The sequence below is a fragment of the Ailuropoda melanoleuca genome, chromosome 6 (assembly GCF_002007445.2).
Source record: "Ailuropoda melanoleuca isolate Jingjing chromosome 6, ASM200744v2, whole genome shotgun sequence".
In the NCBI taxonomy this organism is placed as follows: domain Eukaryota; kingdom Metazoa; phylum Chordata; class Mammalia; order Carnivora; family Ursidae; genus Ailuropoda; species Ailuropoda melanoleuca.
The window spans coordinates 15,411,558-15,434,560 of record NC_048223.1 but is presented as its reverse complement, the minus strand read 5'-3'; the positions used below and the strand labels follow the sequence as shown (position 1 = coordinate 15,434,560).

Genomic DNA, 23,003 nt, shown 5'->3' with positions numbered 1-23,003 from the left:
CCCCAGCAGAGAAGCCTGATGTGGGGCTCGATCCCAGAATGCTGGGATCACGCCCTGAGCCCTGAAGGCAGACGCCCAACGACTGAGCCACCCAGGTGCCCCAAAAGTGCCTTCCTTCTGAACTTCCCAGAATCTGTTGTAGTTTAATTCACGAAAGGATGAGAAAAGTCTTTTTTTTTTTTTCCTTTTTGCAACCCTTATGCAATTTTTCTATTAAAATACTTAAATGCCGGGGTGCCTGGGTGGCTCAGCGGTTAAGCATCTGCCTTATGCTCAGGTCATGATCTCAGGGTCCTGGAATCAAGCCCAGCATCGGGCTTCCTGCTCAGTGGGAAGCCTGCTTTTCCCTCTCCCTCTGCCCCTCCCCCCTGCTCATGCTCTCTTTTTCAAATAGATAAATGAAATCTTGAAAAAAAAATACTTAAATGCTTACCCAAGGCAATCTAGACATTTAATACAATCCTTATCAAAATACCACCAGCAGCATTTTTCACAGAGCTACAACAGTACTAAAATTTGCATGGAACCACGAAAGACCCCAAATAGCCAAAGCAATTTTGAAAAAGAAAAGTAAAGCTGGAGGCATCACAATCCTGGACTTCAAGCTCTATTACAAAGCTGTAATCATCAAGGCAGTATGGTACCGGCACAAAAGCAGACACATAGATCAATGGAACAGAATAGAAAACTCAGAAATGGACCCACAACTCTATGGCCAATTAATCTTCAACAAAGCAGCAAGGAATATTCAATGGAAAAAGGACAGTCTTCAACAAACGGTGTTGGGAAAACTGGACAGCCACATGCAGAAGAATGAAACTGGACCATTTTCTTTCACCATACACAAAAATAAATTCAAAATGGATGAAAGACCTAAATGTGAGACAGGAAACCTTCAAAATCCTAGAGGAGAACACAGGCAGCAATCTCTTCAACCTCAGCCATGGCAACTTCTTACGAGACATGTCTCCAGAGGCAAGGGAAACAAAAACAAAAATGAACTATTGGGACTTCATCAAGATAAAAAGCTTCTGCTCAGTGAAGGAAACAACAAAACGAAACTAAAAGATCATCTATGGAATGGGAGAAGATATTTGCAAATGACATATTGCATAAATGGTTGGTATCCAAAACCTATAAAGACATCAAACTCAACACCCAAAAAATAATCCAGTGAAGAAACAGGCAGAAGACATGGACATTTTTCCAAAGAAGACATGTGGCTAACAGACACATGAAAAGATGCTCTACACCATTCATCATCAGGGAAGTACAAATCAAAACCACAATGAGACACCACCTTGCACCTGTCAGAATGGCTAAAATCAACAACAGGAAACAGCAGGTGTTGGCAAGGATGCGGAGAAAGGGAAGCCCTCCTACACTGTTGGTGGGAATGCAAACTGGTGCAGCCACTCTGAAGACAGTAGGGAAGTTCTTCAAAAAGTTAAAAATAGAACTCTCCTGTGACCCAGCAATTAGACTGCTAGGTATTTATCCAAAGGATACAAAAATACAGATTCGAAGGGGTACATGCACCCTGACGTTTATAGTAGCATTATCAACAATAGCCTAATTATGGAAAGAGCCCAAATGTCCATCAACTGATGAATGGATAAAGAAGTCGTATATGTATACACTGGAATACTACTCAGCCATCACATAGAAGGAAATCTTGCCATTTGCAATGACATAGATGGATCTAGGGAGTATTTATTATGCTAAGTGAAAGAAGTCAGAGAAAGGCAAATACCATATGATCTCACTTATGTAGAATTTAAGAAACAGCACAGATGAACATAGGGGATGGGGGGGAAGAGGGCAGCAAACCACAAAAGACTCTTTAGGATAGAAAAACTGAGGGTGATGGAGGGAGGTGGGTGGGGGATGGGCATTAAGGAGGGCACTTGTTGTGATGAGCACTGCGTGTTATATATTAAGTGATCAATCGCTAAGTTCTCCTGAAACCAGTATTACACTATATGTTGACTAGAATTTATTTTTTACTAGAATTTAAATAAAAACTTGAAATAAAAATAATTAAAAAAATAATAAAATACTTAAATGCTGCTATGGAGTTTGCTGCTTTTTACCCACTGGTTCTCCTGGACAGAAAGTGGGCATGCCTACCTAGGACGTGTAAGTAGACCACAGTTGTGGGAGGAGCTGGGGTGATGCAGACCTGGGGGAAGCCTCTGTAAATAATCACAGGTTGACGGGGAAATCTGCTCCTTCATGATCATACTTTCTGCTCTGTGTTGCTAAGGTTAAAATATCAACTATCAAAGAGATCCTTAACTGGCTACACCCCTGGACAAGCACTGTCACAACTTCCATGACCGCTTTTGTGGGGAGCCTCACGGAAACTTCCCTGTCAGGCTGTCACGAGGCCCTTCCTCCCTGCTGCTGACCACGTGCAAATCTTGGAGAGGTCTTGATGGGTGAAGCACTGCCTGGTGAGCTCTCCTTTCTGCCTTCCTGCTGGGTGGTTATTATAGAGGGCAACTTGTCATTTCAGAACCCGGGAGCAGGCAAACCTGGCTGACCATCCCACATGTACTGCTGCATAGTGACCCCCAGGGACAGCCTGATGACATCTTAGAAATGGCTCTGAGCCCCCACACTTAACAGTCAGTCCATTCATACACCGTGGCTGAGGTGAAGTATCCCTTGATCATTCCATTCTTTGGAGACTGGAATTTTCTTTTCAAAACAACCCTTACTATTCTTTATAATGCTGTATCTAAATAAATGACAGGTAGGGGAGAGAAGTGAATATTGGCCACATGGAGTGACTTGCCTTAGGACTGGCTGTGTATATGGCAGAAATAGATAAAAATAGATGAATTGAAATAAGTCAACCAGCAATTTAGCCAGTTTTCCTCAAAGGACAGGGAAAAATTATTACAAAATTCTAAGTACCAGACATAACATTTAATTTTTCTGAAATAATCCTGATCTTTTTTTAATGATTTTTTATTATATTATGTTAGTCACCATACAGTGCATCCCCGGATTCTGATGTAAAGTTCGATGCTTCATTAGTTGCGTATAACACCCAGTGCACCATGCAACGTGCCCTCCTTACTACCCATCACTGGTCTATCCCATTCCCCCACCCCCTCCCCTCTGAGGCCCCCAGTTTGTTTCTCATTATCCTGATATCTTCTAAGTCACAACTTCTAAAACTAGAAATAAGGTTCGATAGCTTGGGTTATAAGACTTTATCTCTTTCAAATGAGGATGCCTTATAAAATATTGTGGTTCAGAAAAATCGGAGAGCTTCTACACAGCTTCAGCGATTGTCACAGTCCACCCTCAGTAGGTAAGGGTCCTCTGGATTTAACAGTTAATCCCAGGGTACAGAAAGAAAAATGAGGTACAGAGAGGTTAAGGCTCAAAGGCAAATGTTTAGGAGGCCCATGTGACACACAGGAATCAGAACCCAGGTCTCTCTTTGTCAAATGCCTGCTCTCCACTCCAGGAAGACATTTAAATAATCTCTGGACATCAATAAATGTATGTGATGTGGATGTTAAAGTTTTTAGAAATAAAAATACACTTGACCATGTAAAATTTTACCAGTTAATAGTCCAATGGCATGCACACCAGAAAGTTAAGAAACAGGTGAAATTAATTTTAATAATATATTTTAACTCAGTACAGGGATACCTCAGAGATGCTGTGGGATTGGTTCCAGACCACCACAATAAAGCGAATGTGGCCATAAAGTCAAATGAATTTCCTGGTTTCCCAGTGCATATAAAAGTTATATTTAGGGGCGCCTGGGTGGCACAGCGGTTAAGCGCCTGCCTTCGGCTCAGGGCGTGATCCCGGCGTTATGGGATCGAGCCCCACGTCAGGCTCCTCTGCTATGAGCCTGCTTCTTCCTCTCCCTCTCCCCCTGCTTGTGTTCCCTCTCTCGCTGNCTACAGGGATGCCTCAGAGATGCTGTGGGATTGGTTCCAGACCACCACAATAAAGCGAATGTGGCCATAAAGAAAGTCAAATGAATTTCCTGGTTTCCCAGTGCATATAAAAGTTATATTTATACTATACTGTACTCTGTTAAGTGTGCAATAGCATTGTCTAAAAAAACAGTGTACACACCTTAATTAAAAATACTTTAGGGGCGCCTGGCTGGCTTAATCAGCGAAGCACGTGACTCTTGATCTTAGGGTTGAGAGTTTGAGCCTCACGTTGGGTGTAGAGATTACTTAAAATTTTTTTTTTAAGATTTTTTTGATTTATTTGAGAGACAGAGAGAAAGTGAGCACAGAGGGAGAGGGAGAAGCAGAATCCCCAGTGAGCAGACCTTCTTTCAAAATTGGAGTCAAACCTTGGAAATCCTGCCCCTGCTTTATCAACTAAGTTTCTGTCATATTCTAAATCTTTGTCATCTCAGCAGTCTTCACAGCATCTTCCCCAGGAGTTGATTCTACCTAAGAAATGACTTTCTCTGCTCATCCATAAGAAGCAAGTCCTCATCCGTTCAAGTTTGATCATGAGATCGCAGCACTTCAATAGTAATGAACAAGTTTGAACTATTGCAAGGATTACCAAAGTGTGACACAGAGACATGAAGTGAGCAAATGCTGTTGGAAAAATGGTGCTGACATGCTTGATGCAGAGTTGCCACAAACCTTGGATTTGTAAGAAGTGCAAAAAGTGAGGCACACAGAACAAGGTATGCCTTACATCCGCATTTTATCATTTTGATATATAATCACTACTTGAAAAGTATTGAGATAATTTACCTTTTTCTCACACTAAGTCTTCAAAATTTGGTATGTATTTTACACTTACTTTGCTTCTTAATTTGGATGCTAAATTTTCAGCCAAAATACTTGCTCCATACTTAGGTTTCATAAAATTTAATTTGAAAAAGTCAATTCACATACCCAAGTGAGATACTTTAAAGTTTTCCAGTAACCAAGACTTGATATTTAATTAAAATTTTAATCAAAAGTTCCTCAGTTGCACTAGGTACAATTAAAGTGCTCAAGAGTCCCATCCGGCCAGTGGCCACTGTACTGGGCAGCATGGGTGTGACATTAACGGGATGGCATTCAGAACAGATGGTTTGTGATCTCCTCTCAAAACTAAATAACTTTCTTGTAGCTTAAACTATCCACTGTGCTCATCAACATATTATACATGATTAAAAACTTTAATTATATTTTCTTGTAATATGCCATGTTTTCTAGCAAACTTTAAACTGCATTCAGATTTTATGTATAAACGCATTCTGTTGAATTACGAAGAGGCTTATACGAATTCTAAAATGACAGTCGGTCACGCATCCTTCTCCAGTGCACACACGGTGGTACTACACAGTGTTAAACCACCCCCTAACCAGTGTTAAAAAGGATATCCCCCTGTATTTTTTACAGATCAATGACTCCTTGAATATTTATTTAAATGGAACAATTCCTGGGAATCAAAAAGTGAAAATATTTGTATGCCTATGCTTTAGCTCTACAGTTTACTTCATCATTTCTTCACAAGTTGAATGTTTTAAAAATAAAGGCTAAACACATAGGTGATAGACTGAACGACAGCAGCTATAGAATTTACTTAAACCTTTGTGACCCTTGAAATTATAAAACCCAAGATCAACGCAGATGCTCAAATCTTTACTGAAGATGAGTGATTAATCCTGTGCTCAAACTGGTGCAAAATGAGAACGAGGCGCCAGTGCTAGAGCCCATGAAGTGTGTGTAAAGGCGAGACACCGCCGCTCCTACACCTTGGACCTCATGCCTGCGGCTTGGTCCCGCAGCTCCATCGCTGCAACTGCTGAGAGGTGGACTTCATCAGGCCCGTCTGCTAAGCGCAGAGCCCGCGTTAGGGCATACCTGGAAAAACAAAAGGGGCAGGAATGGCAGGAGTTATCAACGAGGAACACGATACTTTAACGTCAGTCACTCTGACTCTAAGCCAAGACTATTCATTTTTGAAATCTCGCCAAGGCAGTGATAAGAGCATAAAGAGAATCAAGGAAGTAAGTACAAGGGCTTGTGAAATGTCACTGAAAGTTGTTACTTTGGGGAGAGGAATCTTAAATGGCCCAGTGCCATGGGTTTAATCTCAGTCTTGATGTGCTTTAGGGTTCTAGAGTTGCTAGAACTAAGAGATATCTTAGGTAAGCCACAGGGAGTGAAGTATAAATATACAACACTTACAGACTATAAATATGTGGTGCTCTGTATTTAGTTCTTACGGTTAAGAATTGATGGGAAAAACTGGCGGGGCACCAGACTCTTGTTTCCAGTGTGAGAGAGAAGGTGGCAGGGGGACTGTGTGGTGACGGGCACTGGAGAGTGTTCCTCGACTCCTAGCAACCAGAATCAGGACATGAGATGGTCACTGGCCTGAGGCATCCTTGTGGAGGTGGCAGACAGTCCTAAGGACATACCCAAGCCTGGCCCTGGGTGCCGTTTGCCATCTGTGCTCCTGTCTGATCATTCTGGTTTCAGGGTGAACCCCCAATGCCATTTCCTCGCTAGCCCATGAACCCCAATGTGCCCATCGGTGTAAAAGTTGACATCATTGAGGAAAATGATAATTGTAATCATAAGAGCAACTATTTATTGGTACTGGGTACCTATATTACCTCATTTAGCCTTGAATTATACTTTTAGTATCTTTTTTTTCTTCTGAAACAGTTAGGGTCAAGGCAGCTGTAGATTTTTAATTCCATTCCAAGCCTGTCAAATGTAGATGATCACTAAGTGACATCTACTTACATGTTAGCCAGAGGGTAATCTTGGGAAAGACCTGCACCTCCACACACTTGGATCGCCCGGTCAATAATCTTGCAGACGGCCCGAGGGGCAGCCACTTTAATCATTGCAATCTACATAAGCAAGATATAAAAAGAATGTTCCTTTCTTAGACAATAGAGAATGTGGCAGAATTTGATATAATCTGTATTTTTTTTGTCAAATGAGACAAGGGAACTTTCCCACATGACTTCATCACTGAAACAAACAGGATCTTTGATGGAAGCCAACAAAGAGATCCACTGTAATGAGGTTAATGGCCATATTTCAATCAATATAGACATTCTGGAAAGAGAAAGCCCTTCCAAATCATATTTTATTATTTGTGACTTGCCTTGTTTCCAAAAGGATTTAAGGCAGCTGATAAATCACATTCATCAATCACCTTAGGGATCATAAAAAGAATTCAAGATGGGGTGCCTGGGTGGCACAGCGGTTAAGCGTCTGCTTTCGGCTCAGGGCGTGATCCCGGCGTTGTGGGATCGAGCCCCACATCAGGCTCCTCCGCTATGAGCCTGCTTCTTCCTCTCCCACTGCCCATGCTTGTGTTCCCTCTCTCGCTGGCTGTCTCTATCTCTGTCGAATAAATAAATAAAAATCTTAAAAAAAAAAAAGTCTCCTTTAAAAAAAAAAGAATTCAAGAGCCTTCATTAATCAGTTTTCTCTTAGGAATTTTTATTGGTTTTTAGAATTAAATGATATGTTTCTGGCTTATGTGGAGTAAGAACATAAGATAGGAGATGAGAGGCATCTTTTATGAAGCATTTATACTATGTGGTAGCAAAGTGCTATGCGCTCTGTATCACCTTGGTCACTTTCACTAGAATCCTAGGCCACAGGCAGCACGGTCACATACTTTGCCCAAGGCCACAAGGCAGAAAGTAACATACTGGGTATAATTCCAAGTCTTTACAGTCTTGGATTTCCCTACTCCCTGTTGCTGCATCTCAAGAACGCTGAAGATACTCTACATCCTGAAAATCATTCCCTAAAACAGGCAAGTGAAAGGAAAACTAGCAAGTGATATGTATTTATAATCTTGAAACCAAAATCACAGTTGTTTTCACTATTCTGAGTGCCACTGAGGCACCATGAAACGTGAAATGTCCAGTGGGTGAAAGAAACTGAAGAAGGCTTGGCAGACAGTGGTCCGAGGGGCCCTACCTCCTTCTTAGCGCCAGCGCTGCCCAGAGTGTCAATGTTGTGGGCGGCTTTCAGGGTCAACAAACGTATCTTCTCAATGGCAATGCGGCTTTCAGCAATCCAGTGAGCCACAACCTCCTGCAGGGGAGCAAAGGGCAGCAAAAAGGAGGAGTGGATAAGCTGGCACGAGTCCACATCTAACACGGCCTCGTAGCTTGGTGAAACACTCTAAGCCAAGGACTGTTCCCAAGCCTTACTCTGTTTTTTAATGGAAGAGTTAACTCATTTGATATATACCAGCCAACCACGTATTTCTGCAATGCTAAAGTTAATACTGCCAGACTTTAGAAGGACATTTTATTTGCTCAGAAAAATAATTTATTTTGGATATCTTGATGTTGAAAGTCAAGATGGCTGAACTGAGCAACCATCTTATTGCTAAAACATTCCTCACTGACCCTCCTGAATGCTAATCTCATAGTCTCACTGAAACTTGGATAAATGTCTGATGGTGGACTTGCTTATAGACAATCGAGATGATCCGCAGGACAGTGTCAGTGTGGGGAAGGTGCAGCAGTCCTTTGCTGTGTTATTATTTAGCAACAATAACCTTTACCTGTGGTGAACAGGTCTATGAATTGTACCACATGTATAGATTGCTGTAAGCACAATCAAGGTACACAACAGTTCTATCTCCCCTGAAAGCTGCAGCCTCTTTTTAGTCACATCCTCCCCAACCCCTAAACTCTCACAACCACTGATGGGGTATCAATAACTATAGTTTTGTCTTTTTCAGAATGTCATATAAATGGAATCATGTAGTATATATTTAGAGACTGGCTTCTCTCAGCATAATGCTTTTGAGTGTCACTCACCAAGTTGTTCTGTGTACCAACTGTCCATTCCTTTTAATCAAGGAGTAATATTCCATTGTAAGGATGTACCAGTTTATTTATATTTGGGTTGTTACTAGTTTTTGATGATTATTAACAGTTTCTGTAATCATATGCATATAGGTTTTTGTATGACTATACTTTTCATTTTTTAAAGCAGATGCGGGGAATGGAATTACTAGATCGTCTGGTAAATGCTTTTAAGAAACTGTCAAACAGTTTTCCAGACCAACTGTACCATTTTGCATTCCCACCAGTAGTGTATAGTAGTTTCAACTGCTCTTCAAACCATTAGCACTTGGTATTGTTTTTTTTTTTTAATGTATTAGTCATTTTAACAGTGTGCAGAGCTATTTCATGGTAGTTTAAATTTGCATTTCCCTATGACTAATGATGTTGATCACCTCTTGATGGGCTTATTTGCCATCTATATATTCTCTTTGGTGATGTCTGTTCATGTCATTTCCCCACTTTTTAAATTGGGTTGTTTTCTTACTGCTGTTTAGAGAGCTCTTTATTAAGGATACAAGTCAATTTTCACATGGGCAATTTGCAGATATCTTCTCCTGGTTTGTAACATTTTCATTCTCTTAATAGTGACTTTCAAAGAACAAATGTGATTAAATTTGATGCTGTCAAATTTGTCAGTTTTTTCTCTTATGGGTTGTGCTTTTGGTGCATGTCTTAACATTTTGCCTATCTCATCACAAAGATATATCCCTACTTTTTTTTTCTAAAAGTTTTATAGTTTTACCTTCTACATTTAGATCTATGATTTATTTGGAGTTAAATTTTGTGTGAGGTGTGAGGTTTAGGACAAGGTTCATTTTTTTTTGCCTATGAATGTCCAACTGTTCCAACACCATTTACCATAAAGATTAACCTTTCCCCATTGAACTGCCTTTGTACCTATATAAAAAATTGTTTGACCCATATTTTTATGAGTCTATTTCTGGACTCTGTTCTGTTCCAAAGACCTATATGTCTCTCCTTTTGCTAATACCACACAGTCTTCAGGTCAGGTAGTGATCTGATTCCTCCAATTTTCTTCTTTTTCAAAGTGTTTTTTAGTTTCTTTGCATTTCACATAATTTTTAGGACACATTGCCTATATCCACAAAAATGTCTTGCTGGGATTCAGACTGGAATTACATTAAATCTGTAGAAGAGTTTGAGGACAGTTGACATTTTTACTATTAGTCTAACAGTCCACGAACACAGTATTTATTTAGGTTTCCTTTTATTTATCAGTTTTATAATTTTTAACATTTGGATACTATACATGTTTTGTTAGATTTGTGCCTTTTTAAAAGTCTATTGTAAATAGCATTTTTAAAATTTCAGTTTCCAATTGTTCATTGGTAGTATATAGACAAAAAAATTGATTTTATGTGTTGATCTTATATCCCATGATTTTGCTAAGCTCTATTAGTTCTAGGAAGGTTGCTTTGTTTGGTAGAGTTCTAAGGATTTTCTAACAATCATGTTGCCTGTGAATATGGACAGTTTTACCTCTTTTTTCCCCCCAAACTATATGCCCTTTCTTTTTCTTGACTCACTGCATTGGCTAGGACTTCCTCTATGCTGATAAATAGGAGTGGTTAGAGTAAACATCCTTGCTTTGTCCCCAGTCTTGGGAGAAAAGCATTTAGTCTTTCATCATTAAGCATGTTAGCTGTAGGGGCACCTGGGTGGCACAGCGGTTAAGCGTCTGCCTTCCGCTCAGGGCGTGATCCCGGCGTTATGGGATCGAACCCCACATCAGGCTCCTCTGCTATGAGCCTGCTTCTTCCTCTCCCACTCCCCCGGCTTGAGTTCCCTCTCTCGCTGGCTGTCTCTATCTCTGTCAAATAAATAAATAAAATATTAAAAAAAAAACATGTTAGCTGTAGAATTTTTTAGATGCTCTGCACTGGGTTGAATAAATTCCTTCCTATTCCTGGTTTGCTGAGAGTTTTTATTATGACTACATGCTGAATTTTGTCAAGTGCTTTTCTAGATCAACTGACATGATCATGTACTTTTTCAGGCTAATATGGCAGATTACAATAATTATTTTTCTTAGTAATTGATTTTTGAATATGAATGAATCTTGCATTCTTGGGATAAATCTTACTTGGTTGTAGCATAATATTCTTTTTATATATTGCTGGACTCTGTTTCCTAATAGGTTTTTGCATATATATTGGTCTAGTTTGTTCTTACCTGGTTTTGGATTAGGGCAATTCTGGCCTCATAAAATGAGTTGGCAAGTGTTTGCTCCATTTCTACTTTGTGGAAGAGATTGCACAGCATTGGTGTTATTTCTTCTTTAGTTATTTAGTAACATTTACCAGTGATACCATCTGGGCCTGACCATTTATTTCAGGAGCTTTTAAACTATGAATTCAACTTCTTTAATAGTTGTAGACTACTCTAGTTCACCTTCAGTGAGTTTTGGTAGTTTATGAATCTTGACCAATCGGTCCATTTCATCTAAGTTGTTCAATTTATGTGCTCTGCACGCTTGCCTGAATGTGTGGGTTCCCAGGCCCAGATCTGGAGTTGGGGAGCCTCCACTTCAGCTCCAAGCCTCATTCCGCAGTCTGGCTTTTCCCAGAGAGTTCTGCATTGCAGTTTATAGGTGCCTACATACATCAATAATGTTGTCACTTCCAGTGACTTCTACTTCCAGAAAGGTGAGATAGATGCACTTTTCTCTCTTCCTTTTGCTGAACACAATTAAAAACCTGGGCAAAGGTAAGAGAAGGAGGCAGACTGGCTAAGCTAAAAGAACAATGTGGTAGTGAGCTCCCTGGGTTTTCTTTTTGCCTAATACATCCCAGACTTGGAGGTGAAAAAGTTAACAAACTGAAAATGCCTGTGAGCACAGACAAAAATTTTTGAAAAATACCTCCAACAAAAGTCTACTCTGTTTAGCTGAAGGTTTGGGTAGGGGCGGCCTACAAAACAGAAAACTTTTAAAAGTCACCAATCACAAGGAAAGAGATCAAGAGAGGAAGAAATGAACAGACAAGAACTACAAAAACAACCAGAAAACAATTAGCAAAATGGCAGTAAGAACGTATCTATCAGTAACTATTTTAAATGTAAATAGTCTAAATGCTCTAATTAATCACATCGTAGAGTGATGGAATTGATAAAAAAAAAAAAAAAAAAAAAAAAAAACCCACNTAAAGACACATACAGACTGAAAGTGAAATGATGGAAAAAAAAAATATTTTTTAAAGATTTTATTTTTTTTATTTGACAGAGAGGCAGCGAGAGAGGGAACACAAGCAGGAAGAGTGGGAGAGGGAGAAGCAGGCTTCCCGCTGAGCAGGGAGCCCAATGTGGGGCTTGATCCCAGAACGCTGGGATCATGACCTGAGCTGAAGGCAGATGCCTAATGACCGAGCCACCCAGGCACCCCTGGAAAAAGATATTCTTTGGAAGTAAAAGACAAAAGAGACTTTAAAACAAAAACTAGGGGTGCCTAGGTGGCACAGTTGGTTAGGCGTCTGCCTTTGTCTTGGGTCATGACCTCAGAGTCCTGGGATTGAGCATGGGTTGGGATCCCTGCTCAATGGGGAGTGTGCTTCTCCCTCTCCCTCTGCTCATGCTCTTTCTCACACACACTCTCTCTCTCTCAAATAAATAAATAAAATCTTTAAAAAAATGGAAATTTTAAAAAAATAGAACAAAAACTATTGGGACACTGAGCTGGCTCAGTCATTAGAGCATGTGACTCTCAGGTTGTGAGTTCAAGCTCTAGGCTGGGCATGGAGCCTACTTAAAAATAACGACAAACTATAACAAGAGACAAAGAAGGGCATTATATAATGATAAAGGGATCAACTGAACAAGAGGATATAACAAATGTAAATATCTTATGCACCCAACACTGCAGCACCTAAATACATAGAGCAAATATTAACAGACATAAAGGGAGAAACTGACAATAATACAATAATAATAGGAGACTTTAGCACTCCACTTACATCAATGGATAGATCATTGAGGCAGAAAGTCAACAAAGAAACAATGTCTTTGACACATTAGACTAAACGGACTTAACATATGCAGGGAACATCCCATCCAAAAACAACAGGACATGCATTCTTTTTAAATGCACATGGAACATTCTCCAGGAGAGATCACATTAGGCCACAAAATAAGTCCCAAAAGATTTAGGAAAATTTAAATCGTATTAAGTATCTTTTCCAAACACAATGGTATGAAACTAGAAATCAATTACAATGGAAAAAAAATGGAAAAACAAACATGTGGAGGCTAAACAACAAGCTATGAAACAGCCAGTGAACTAACCAAGGTATCAAAGAGGAAATTAAAAAATACATGGAGACAAATGAAAATGAAAACACAATGACTGCAGTAAAAGCAGTTCTAAGAGGAAAGTTTATAGTAATATAGATCTAGAAACAAGAAGAATCTCAATCTAATCTTACACCTAAAGTAACTAGGAAAAGAACAAATAAAGCCCTAAGTTAGTGGAAGTTAGGAGATAATAAAGATCACAGCAGAAATAAAATTGATAAACTGTTAGCCAGACTCATCAAGAAAAAACCAGAGGAGACCCAAATAAAATCAGAAATGAAAGAGAAGGAATAGTTGACACCACAGAAATACAATTAGAAGAGACTACTATGAACAATTATATGCCAAAAAATTGGACATCCTATAAGAAGTGGATAAACTCCTAGAAACATACAATCTTCCAAAAATGAGTGAAGAATGATTACTGGTAATGAAATTATTCAATAATAAAAAAAATTCTCAACAAACAAGAGTCCAGGACTAGATGGCATCACAATTCTAGCAAACATTTAAAGAAGAGTTAATAACTATGCTCAAAACTATTCCAAAGAATAAAAGAGGAAGGAAAACTTCCAAATTCTCCCTACAACACCAGCATTATGCTGAAACCAAAACCAGACAGACACTACAAAACAAGAAAACTACAGGCCAATATCCCTGATGAACACAGATGCAAGAATCCTCAACACTACATTCAATAATACAATAAAGAATCATCAAACACAATCAAGTGGGATTTATTTTGGGGATGCCAGGATGGTTCAATATCTGCAAATCAATCAGTGGGAATACCACATGAACAAAATGAAGGATAAAAATCATATGATTATCTCCATAGATGCAGAAATAGCATTTGACACAATTCAACCTCTGTTCATGATAAAAACTCTGAAAATGTGGGTATGGTGGGAACATATATATTATACATCAATATAATAAAGGCCATAAATGACAAGTCCACAGCTATCATACTCAATGGTGAAAACCTGAGACTTTTTCCTCTAAGATCATGAATAAGACAAGGATGTTAACTCTCACCAATTTTATTGACTATAGTGAATACCCATTCTTCTCAAACTATTCCAAAAGATACAAAAGGAAGGAAAACTTACAAATTCATTTTAAAGGCAGTTTCACCCTGATACCAAAACCAGATAAAGACACCACAAAAAAGAGAACTACAGGCCAATATCTCCAATGGATATAGATGCAAAATCCTCAACAAAATAGCAAACAGAACCCAACAGTACTTTAAAAAATCATTCACCATAATCAAGTGGGATTTATTACCAGGGTGCAAGGGTGATTCATTATTCACAAAACAATCAATGTGATACATCACATCAATGAGAAAGGATAAAAAACAATATGATCATTTCCATAGATGCAGAACAAGCATTTGACAAAGTACATCTGTTCAGGATAAAAACCCCCTGCAAAGTAGCCTCAGCAAAGAAACTGAAGTCTCAGCAAAGAAGTAGAAGACGTAAAGAAAAACCAATTTGATATTTTACAGCTGAAAATGTAATAATTTTTAAAAGATTTATTTGAGTGAGAGGGCGTGAGCAGGGTTAGGGGCAGAGGGAGAAGCAGACTCCCCACGGAGCAGGGAAACAGACACAGGGCTGAATCCCAGGACCCTAGGATCTGAGTGGAAGGCAGATACTTAACAGACTGAGCCACCCAGGCGTCCCTGAAAAATGTAATAATTTAAATGAAAAGCTCAGTGGATGGGCTCAACAGCAGAGTGGTAGGGACAGAGGAACAGATCAGTGAACTGGAAGATAGGACAATAGAAATTGTCCAATCTGAACTACAGAGAAAACAGACTGAAAAATATTTTTAAAAGAATACTATCTTAGAGACCTGTGAACTAAAACAAAAGATCTAACATTCATGTCATCAGAGTCCAAGAAGTAGAGAAAGAGGGAAAGACTGAAAAAAAAATACTCAAAGAAATAGTGGTGATAACTTCCCAAATGTGGCAAGAGATAAAATCTACAGATTCAAGAGGCTGACTGAACGCAAAACAGGATAAACTGAAGAAATTCACGACAAGAAACATCACAATTAAGCTTCTAAAAAATGACACAACGGTAAATGCAGCCAGAATAATGATACCTCCTCACCTATAGGGGAAATGTGTATATGCCAGAAGAGGGTGGCACGATATTTTTCAAGTACTAAAAGAAAAGAATTGTCAACACAGAATCCTATACCCAATGAGGATATACATCAGGAATGACGGATAAATCACGATGTTCTCAGATAAAGAAAAACAAAAAATTTGTCACTTACAGACTCTTAAAGAATAGCTAAAGGAATTTCCCTAAACAGAAAAGATAAAAGAGGAACCTTAGGAAATTAGGAAGAAAGAATGAACATAGTAAGAAAATATATAGCTAAATACAATTGGTTTTTCTTGAATTTTCTAAATTACGTTTAACAGTTGAAACAAAAATTTTAACACTGTGATATCATTCTAAATTTATGTAGAAAAATAAAGACAATTATAGATAAAGGAGGTTAAAGGGAATTAAATTAAGGGAGATAAAGTTTCTATACTTCACTCAAACTGGTAAAATGAGGACACCAGTAGACTGATAAAATACATGCATTTATACAAATATGTACATATTTATATAATGTAATACCTAGGTCAACCACTAAATGGGCTATACAAAAAGGTACACTCAGAAACACTATAGATGAATCAAATCTAAATTTGGAATTCTAAAAATGTTAATCTAAAGGAATGCAGGTAAAAGAAAACAAACGAAAAACAGAACACAAAACAAAAAAATGGCACACTTAAGTCATAACATGAATTATTAACAAAGACTGATAGAGTGGATTAAAAAACATGACTCATCTAAGTGCCAACTAGAAGAAAATTCACTTCAAATGTAATGATATCAGCAAGTTGAAAACAAAAAAATACAAAAAATGTGTAATATGCAAGCATTAATCAAATGAAAGCAGGATGAGCTATATATTACTATCAGATGAAACAGACATCTGAACAAAGAAAATTACCAAAGACAGAGAGGGTCATTATACAATGATGAAAGGGTAAATCCATCAAGAAGTACCAATCCTAAATGTGTATGCAACAAATAACGGAGCTGCCGAATATTTAAAACATAAACTGATAGAAGTGAAAGGAGCAGTAAACAAATTCACAATTCTAGTTGGAGACTTCAACACCCCTCTCCCAACTACTGATAAAACAACTAGACAGAAAATCAGCAAAAATATAAAGGAATTCAACAACACCATCAAGCAACAGGATCTAATAGACATTTATAGAACACTCCACCCAACAACAGGAGAATACACATTCTTTTCAAGTGTCCTCAAACATACAGTAAGATAAAACCATATCCTGAGCCATAAAACAAATAACAAATCTGTAGGAAATGAAATAATACAGTTTGTTCTGAAACCACAATGAGATTAAACTAGAAATTAAGAACAGAGTAACAGGAAAATCTCCAAACACTTGGAAACTAAGTAACACTCCTCTAAATAATTCATGTGTCAAAGAAAATTGAAAGGAAATTGAAAAATACACTGAGCTGAATTAACATGAAAACAATATATCACAATTTGTGGAACATAGATAAAGGGAGAGGGAAATTTATAGCACTAAAAAACACACATTAGAAAAGAGGAAAAGTCTCAAATCAATAGTCCATACTACCACTTCAAGAACCAAAATAAATCCAAAAGAGCAAAATAAATACAAAGAAAGCGAAAGGAAGTATATCATAAAGAGCCAAAATCAGTAAAATCGAAAAAATAGAGAAAATCAATGAAACGAATATCTTATTAATATTAAGCCCTAATATAACAATATCATATCTTATAGTTTTGTATATTAATAGTTAATATATTTTATATTCTTTGAAAAGATCAGTAAAAGCAACAGACCTCTAGCAAGACTGACAAAGGAAAAAGTAGGCACAAATTACTACTGTCAAGAATGAAACAGGGGATATATCACTAAAGACCCTGCAGACATCCACAGAATAACAGGAGACTATTGTGAACATCTCTAAACAATAAACTTGACAGCTTAGATAAAATGGACCACTTCCTCAAAAATTATAAACAACCACAATTCATCCAGTATAAAATAGAAAAATTGAATAGCCCTGTAACTATTAAGGAAATTAATCTTTAAAAAACTACCCCCTAACCCCAAATCTCCAGGCCCAAATGGTTTCATTAGAGATTCTACAAAATGTTTAAAGAATAACTACCAGTCTAGACAATCTCTTTCAAAAAGTAAAAGAGATGGGAACACTTCCCACATCCTTTTGTAAAGACAATACTATCCTAATATCAAAACCAGATGAAGACAGTACAAAAAACCAAAAACAATAACAAAAACTACTGACTAACATCCTTCATGAATTCACATGCAAAAATCCTTAACAAAACATTAACAAGTAGAATTCAGCAATATATAGAAAAGAATTGTACACCACGACAAAGTAGGGTTAATTTCAAGGATGCGAAGTTGGTTCAGTATTTGAAAATCAATCAATGTACTCTATATTAACAAGACTAAAGACGAAAAATTGCATGGTCGTAGAAATCAATGCAGAAAAGTTATCTAACAAAATTCAATTCATTCATGATAAGATAAAAATACTCAGAAAACTAATTATAGAGGGGAACTCAGAATATCTAAAAAGCTTACAGCTAACATTATATTTAATGTTCCCCTAAGATTGAGAACAAGGCAAGGATAATTCACTCTCCCCTTTCTTATTCAATATAGTGCTGGAGGTTCTAGTTAGTGCAATGAGGCAAAGAAAAGGAAACAAAATATATGTGTATCTGAAAGGAAGAAATAAGACTCTCTTATTTACAGATGACACCATGGTCTACAAAAAAACCCAATCTACAAAACTCATAAGTGAGTTCAGCAAGGTTGCCAAATACAAGATAAACATACAAAAATCAATTTACATTTATATATAATTATATATTATATATACAAAAATATACTTCTATATACTAGTAATGAACACATGGACACCGAAATTAAATATACAATATCATTTACAATCACTCAAAAAACGAAAATACTTAGATGTAAATATAACAAAACACACATAGGATTTGTATGCTGAAAGCTACACATAGACGATAACAGAAATCAAAGAAAAGCTAAATAAGTGGAGAGACGTACTGTGTTCGCGGATTATAAGACACAACATAATAAAGATGTCCGTTCTTCCTAAACTGATGAATAGGTTTAACACAATTCCTAACAAAATCCCAGGAGGATTTTTTTTTTTTGAAGATAAGGTAAGATTATCCTAAAATTTATATGGAAAGGCAAAGGAACTAGAATAGCTGAAATAGTTTTGAAAGAGAATAAAGTGAGATGAGTCAGTCATCCTGATTTCAAGACTAATATATAACTATAGTAATTAAGACTGTGTGGTACTGGTGCAGGGGCAGAATAAAAGGACAGATCAGAGAAACTGGAAATAGACCCACACAAATATGCCTGACTGACTTTTGAGAAAGGTGTGAAAACTAATTCAGTTAAGGAAGGAAAGCCTTTTCAACAAATGGTGCTGGAGCATGTGAACATCCACAGGCAAAGAAATAAACTTTGACCTAATTCTCAGACCTTATACAAAATTAACTCAAAACAGACTGCAGATTCAAATGTAAAACTTTTAGAGAAAAATTATAGGAGAAAATCTTCAGGATCTAGGGCTAGGCAAAGTGTTCTTAGACTTGAGTCTAAAAACACAATCCATAAAAGGACAACCAACAAATTAAGAGCTCCTCAGAATGAAACACTTTTGGTCTGTGAAAGACCCTGTTAAGGGGATAAAAAGATAAACTACGAAGGCGCCTGGATGGCTCAGCTGTTAAGCGTCTGCCTTTCGCTCAGGTCATGATCAGGGCCCTGGGATTGAGCCCTGCATCGGGCTCCCTACTCAGCGGGAAGCCTGCCTCTCTCTCACACTCCCCTTGCTTGTGTTCCCTCTCTTGGTGTCTCTGTCAAATAAATAAATAAATAAATAAATAAATAAATAAATAAAATCTTAAAAAAAAAAGATAAACTAGAGAGAGGGTGAAAATATTTGCAAGTCAATAGTGGCAAAGGACATTATCTAGAACATATGAAGAACTCTCCAAACTCAAAAAATAACATACACACACAAAATTCCGGTAGAACATGGGCATAAGATGTGAACCCAAGAGGATATAAGATGGGAAATAAGTACATGAAAAGATGTTCAACATGACTAACCATTAGGAAAATATAAAACGACAATGAGATATCACTATAAACCTATCAGATGGCTTAAAAAAAAAAAAAAACAACTGACCAACCAGTGACAACACTATATGCTGGTGGGGATATGAAGAAACTTTATCATTTGTACACAGCTGGTGAAAACGAAAAACAGTTTAGCCACTCTGGAAAAGAGTTTGGTGGTTTCTTTAAAAACTGAACAAGCTACTCCCATATGACCCAGCATTCTTGGGCATTAATCCCAGAGAAATAAAGACTTATGTTCACACAAAAACCTGTACATGAATGTTTGTAGGAGCTCTATTTGTAATAGCCGCAGACGGGAAACAACCCAGATATCCCTCATCAGGTAAACAGTTCAACTGTGATAATCCATACCAAGGAATACTACCCAGCAATAAAAAAGGAACCAACTACTGATACACGTAACCTGGGTGAATCTCCAAAGAATTACGCTGAGTGAAAAACACCAACCCCAAAAGTTTATTTACTGTATGATTCCATTCTTGAGATGACAAAATTCAAAAATGAAGAACAGATTAAAGGTTGCCAGAGGTTAATGAGGAGGCAATGAGAATGAGGAAGTGGGTGTTGCCATGAAAGGACAAGATGAGGGATCCTTGTGGCAATGGAAATGTTTTATATCTTAATTATATCAGTGACGATATCCTGGTTCTGATTTTATACTGTGGTTTGGCAAGATGTTACCATTGGGGGAAACTTAGGAAAGGGTATAAGGAATCTCTCTGTATTATTTTTTACATCTGCATGTGAATCTATATGATTTCAAAATAAAAATTTTAATTTAAAAAATTGGCACTTGCTTCTTAATTGTCTTAGTGAGTTTTCTCTATTGGTCAGAACGTGGAAGAGAAGTGTGGAGGTAAGTGAAGAATATAGAGACCAAACCTTATCATAAATCCCACAAGCAACCAAACATTCAGGATTCAGCAGTGAAACTGAGGAGACAAGAACAGAGGCTTCTGGTTGGCCATAATGGGTTTGTTGTTGTTGTTGTTCCCATTCCTAGTCACGGAACTGATGTTTACAGTGGAGAATAATATTTAAGTTTGACCAGCAGCCAATATTATATGCTATTATCTGAGCCACATTTACCTTCCACAGTCATTTTTATGCTTGGTTATGTTTGTTCTAGTACATTTCTTTAACAGTGGATATTTGATCAGTTTCCCTGCAATAGTGATGTTCAATATACTAGCTGCTAATAACCACATGAGGCTACTGAGCATCTGAAATATGCCTCGTCTGAATTGAGATGTGTCATAAATGTGACATATATACCCAATTTAGAAAAATCAGTTTTTAAAAAAGAATGTAAAATACCTTAATTTTTTTTATATTGATTTCATGTTGAAATTATAACATTTTGGATATACTGGGTTAAATAAAATAGATTATAAAAATCAATTTCATCATTTACTTTTAAAAAATGTAGCTACTAGAAATTTTTTTTAAGTAAAGCTTTTTTTTTATGTTCAGTTACTAGAAAATTTTAAATTACATTTGTGGCTCACAAGGAACATATTTCTACTGGATGACTAGAGGCAGAAACAAGGCTCTGAATTAACAACTTCAAACAAGCCCCAGCAGTGAGTATCTTTTTGATGACAGTAAAGCTGGGTGATTATAAATTCACGAACAGATCACAAATACATTTATTTCTTAGCTTTTGAATAAAGGAAAGTGCTCTCAGGTCGGTCTCTACCGAGCCTAGATTTGCTGAAAAGCAGTCAGTGTGCAGAAACGGAGTGCCCTAAGGAGTTCCCAGATTTATTGACAAAGACATTATTTTGATACAGAATTTTTTGCTTTAGTGCCTGGAATAATTTAGAAGGCAGCTGGAAAGAGTCTCCAAATTCAGGGAAATGGAATGTTACTTACACAAACTGAAAAAAAAATCTGGCTCAGATTTTTGTTTATGACATGCCTCCACATCTCTTTTGCTTCTGCCAGATCATTTTCTTCGTGCCAAATGCAAGAAGTTTCCAGTGAAGGAAGCATATTTTTGAAAAGCTCAGGCTTGTTCTGCTTGATACATTAACTTACAAAAAGCAGGAGGGAAATTTCCCTCTAGTACAGTGTTAAAGACATCTCTCGTGAAACTTAAGGAGAGTGCTTTTATGTGTTCAAGATGTCTGTGCATCAGCCTGTCCGTGTCCTCCCTTCATCCTGCTCCAGGCTTTGGGTGACAATCTTGAAAAGAGAAAAGTGTAGGAAGTGAAATGGATGATATGAGCAACTCTTTAGCTCCTACTCAGAGCAGCATGGAGTTGTATCCACAGTCCCAAAAGTTCACACCTTCTTATTTCCTCCCACAGTGTCCATCTACCAGCTGAACTCCTTGCCCTTGCCACATACTAAAGGGGTTCCCCACAAATTATTCCTAGGTATGCACCATAAAACAGCCTGTATTTTCCCAAAAGAACAGTGTTACAACTAAATCACAGATATGCTGAATAATATTTCACAAAAAGCAAACATAGCCTATAGCAATTTAAGGTAAAAAAATATACTGTGAAATTTTAAAAGATACTCACAAATGTACTTTTACAAGGGGACCAATGTACTAAAATACACATGTCCAGCAAACACAAATACAATTTTACCATCCCAAGTTTGACCTAACACTCAAATGTTAGCAATCCTAAGTACTGAATATTTAAAAACAATTTTTCTTGCCTTCTTAAAAGTTAGAAGGGCTTTTGGGAGATGATTTGAATATCCCACTTACAAAGTTTTCCAAGGAATTAGAATGACAGCTTCTTTTCCCTCTTGATAAATACTCTCTAATTTTGATTATATTGCCCACATGTAACTATATTGTTTACGGTGCTTTGTAAACAACAGACTCTGTAGAACATAATTTACAGATGGGAATTCAAAAAATCATGCACATCCCACCAAATATTTGTCCCATTTCTACTTGCATTTCTCCAGTATCAGGGAACTCACTTCCTACAGAAGGAGTCGATTCCATTTTTGGATCTCTCTCCTTTCCCCGAATTTTAGGTTATTTTCCTATATTTCCTCACTTATTACTAATTCCCTTCAGAAAGCCAAAGAACAAGGCAAATCCCTCTTCTCTATGCCAGCCCTCTCATATCCATAGAGAGTGCCAATGTACCAGATTCTCTAGAGAACAAGAGTCTGAGAAAGTTGAAGGAATTGTCCATACTCTTTGTGCGGTGTTGAAGCACGTTAGGAATTATTTAATCTTTCACAAAGTTAAAGATCTTTCATCAGACTCTATTTAAGTACAGACAAATATACTTTGTGGAAAGAAAGCATCTTATGTAGAGGAAATCTCCCTATGATCAAGTAATGCTGTTTTGTTTCAAAGTCAGTGAGTGCATCGGGCTACAATAAATTCAAATAATCATCCTTACATGTGAGAACAGCTGCTTCTTAAAGGCCACCCTTTGTGTTGCCCGTTCACACATAATCTGCAAAGCGCGTTCTGCCAGGCCTACTGTTCTCATACAGTGATGGATTCTGCCGGGGCCAAGGCGGCCTTGGGCAATTTCAAATCCCCTACCTTCACCTGTAAGAAAG

General features: G+C 37.6%; 1 protein-coding gene and 1 long non-coding RNA gene across 2 annotated transcripts in view; one reads left to right on the top strand and one right to left on the bottom strand.

Annotated features, from left to right (window-relative positions):
• Positions 1 to 2,695, top strand: part of LOC117802631 — a 9,832-nt gene extending 7,137 nt beyond the window's left edge. The window contains exon 3 of the long non-coding RNA XR_004626004.1: positions 2,267 to 2,695. This is a non-coding gene — a long non-coding RNA (uncharacterized LOC117802631). The remainder of the gene's footprint in view (positions 1 to 2,266) is intronic.
• A 1,604-nt stretch (positions 2,696 to 4,299) lies between these two features.
• The window catches only part of ACAD11 (acyl-CoA dehydrogenase family member 11), a 96,949-nt gene continuing 78,245 nt past the window's right edge, over positions 4,300 to 23,003 (bottom strand). The window contains exons 13-16 of the mRNA XM_034661822.1: positions 22,838 to 22,992; positions 7,950 to 8,066; positions 6,750 to 6,859; positions 4,300 to 5,858 (exon numbers count right to left, since the gene is read on the bottom strand). Of these exons, the coding sequence (XP_034517713.1) occupies positions 5,744 to 5,858; positions 6,750 to 6,859; positions 7,950 to 8,066; positions 22,838 to 22,992 (497 nt within the window). The 3' untranslated portion in view covers positions 4,300 to 5,743. The remainder of the gene's footprint in view (positions 5,859 to 6,749; positions 6,860 to 7,949; positions 8,067 to 22,837; positions 22,993 to 23,003) is intronic.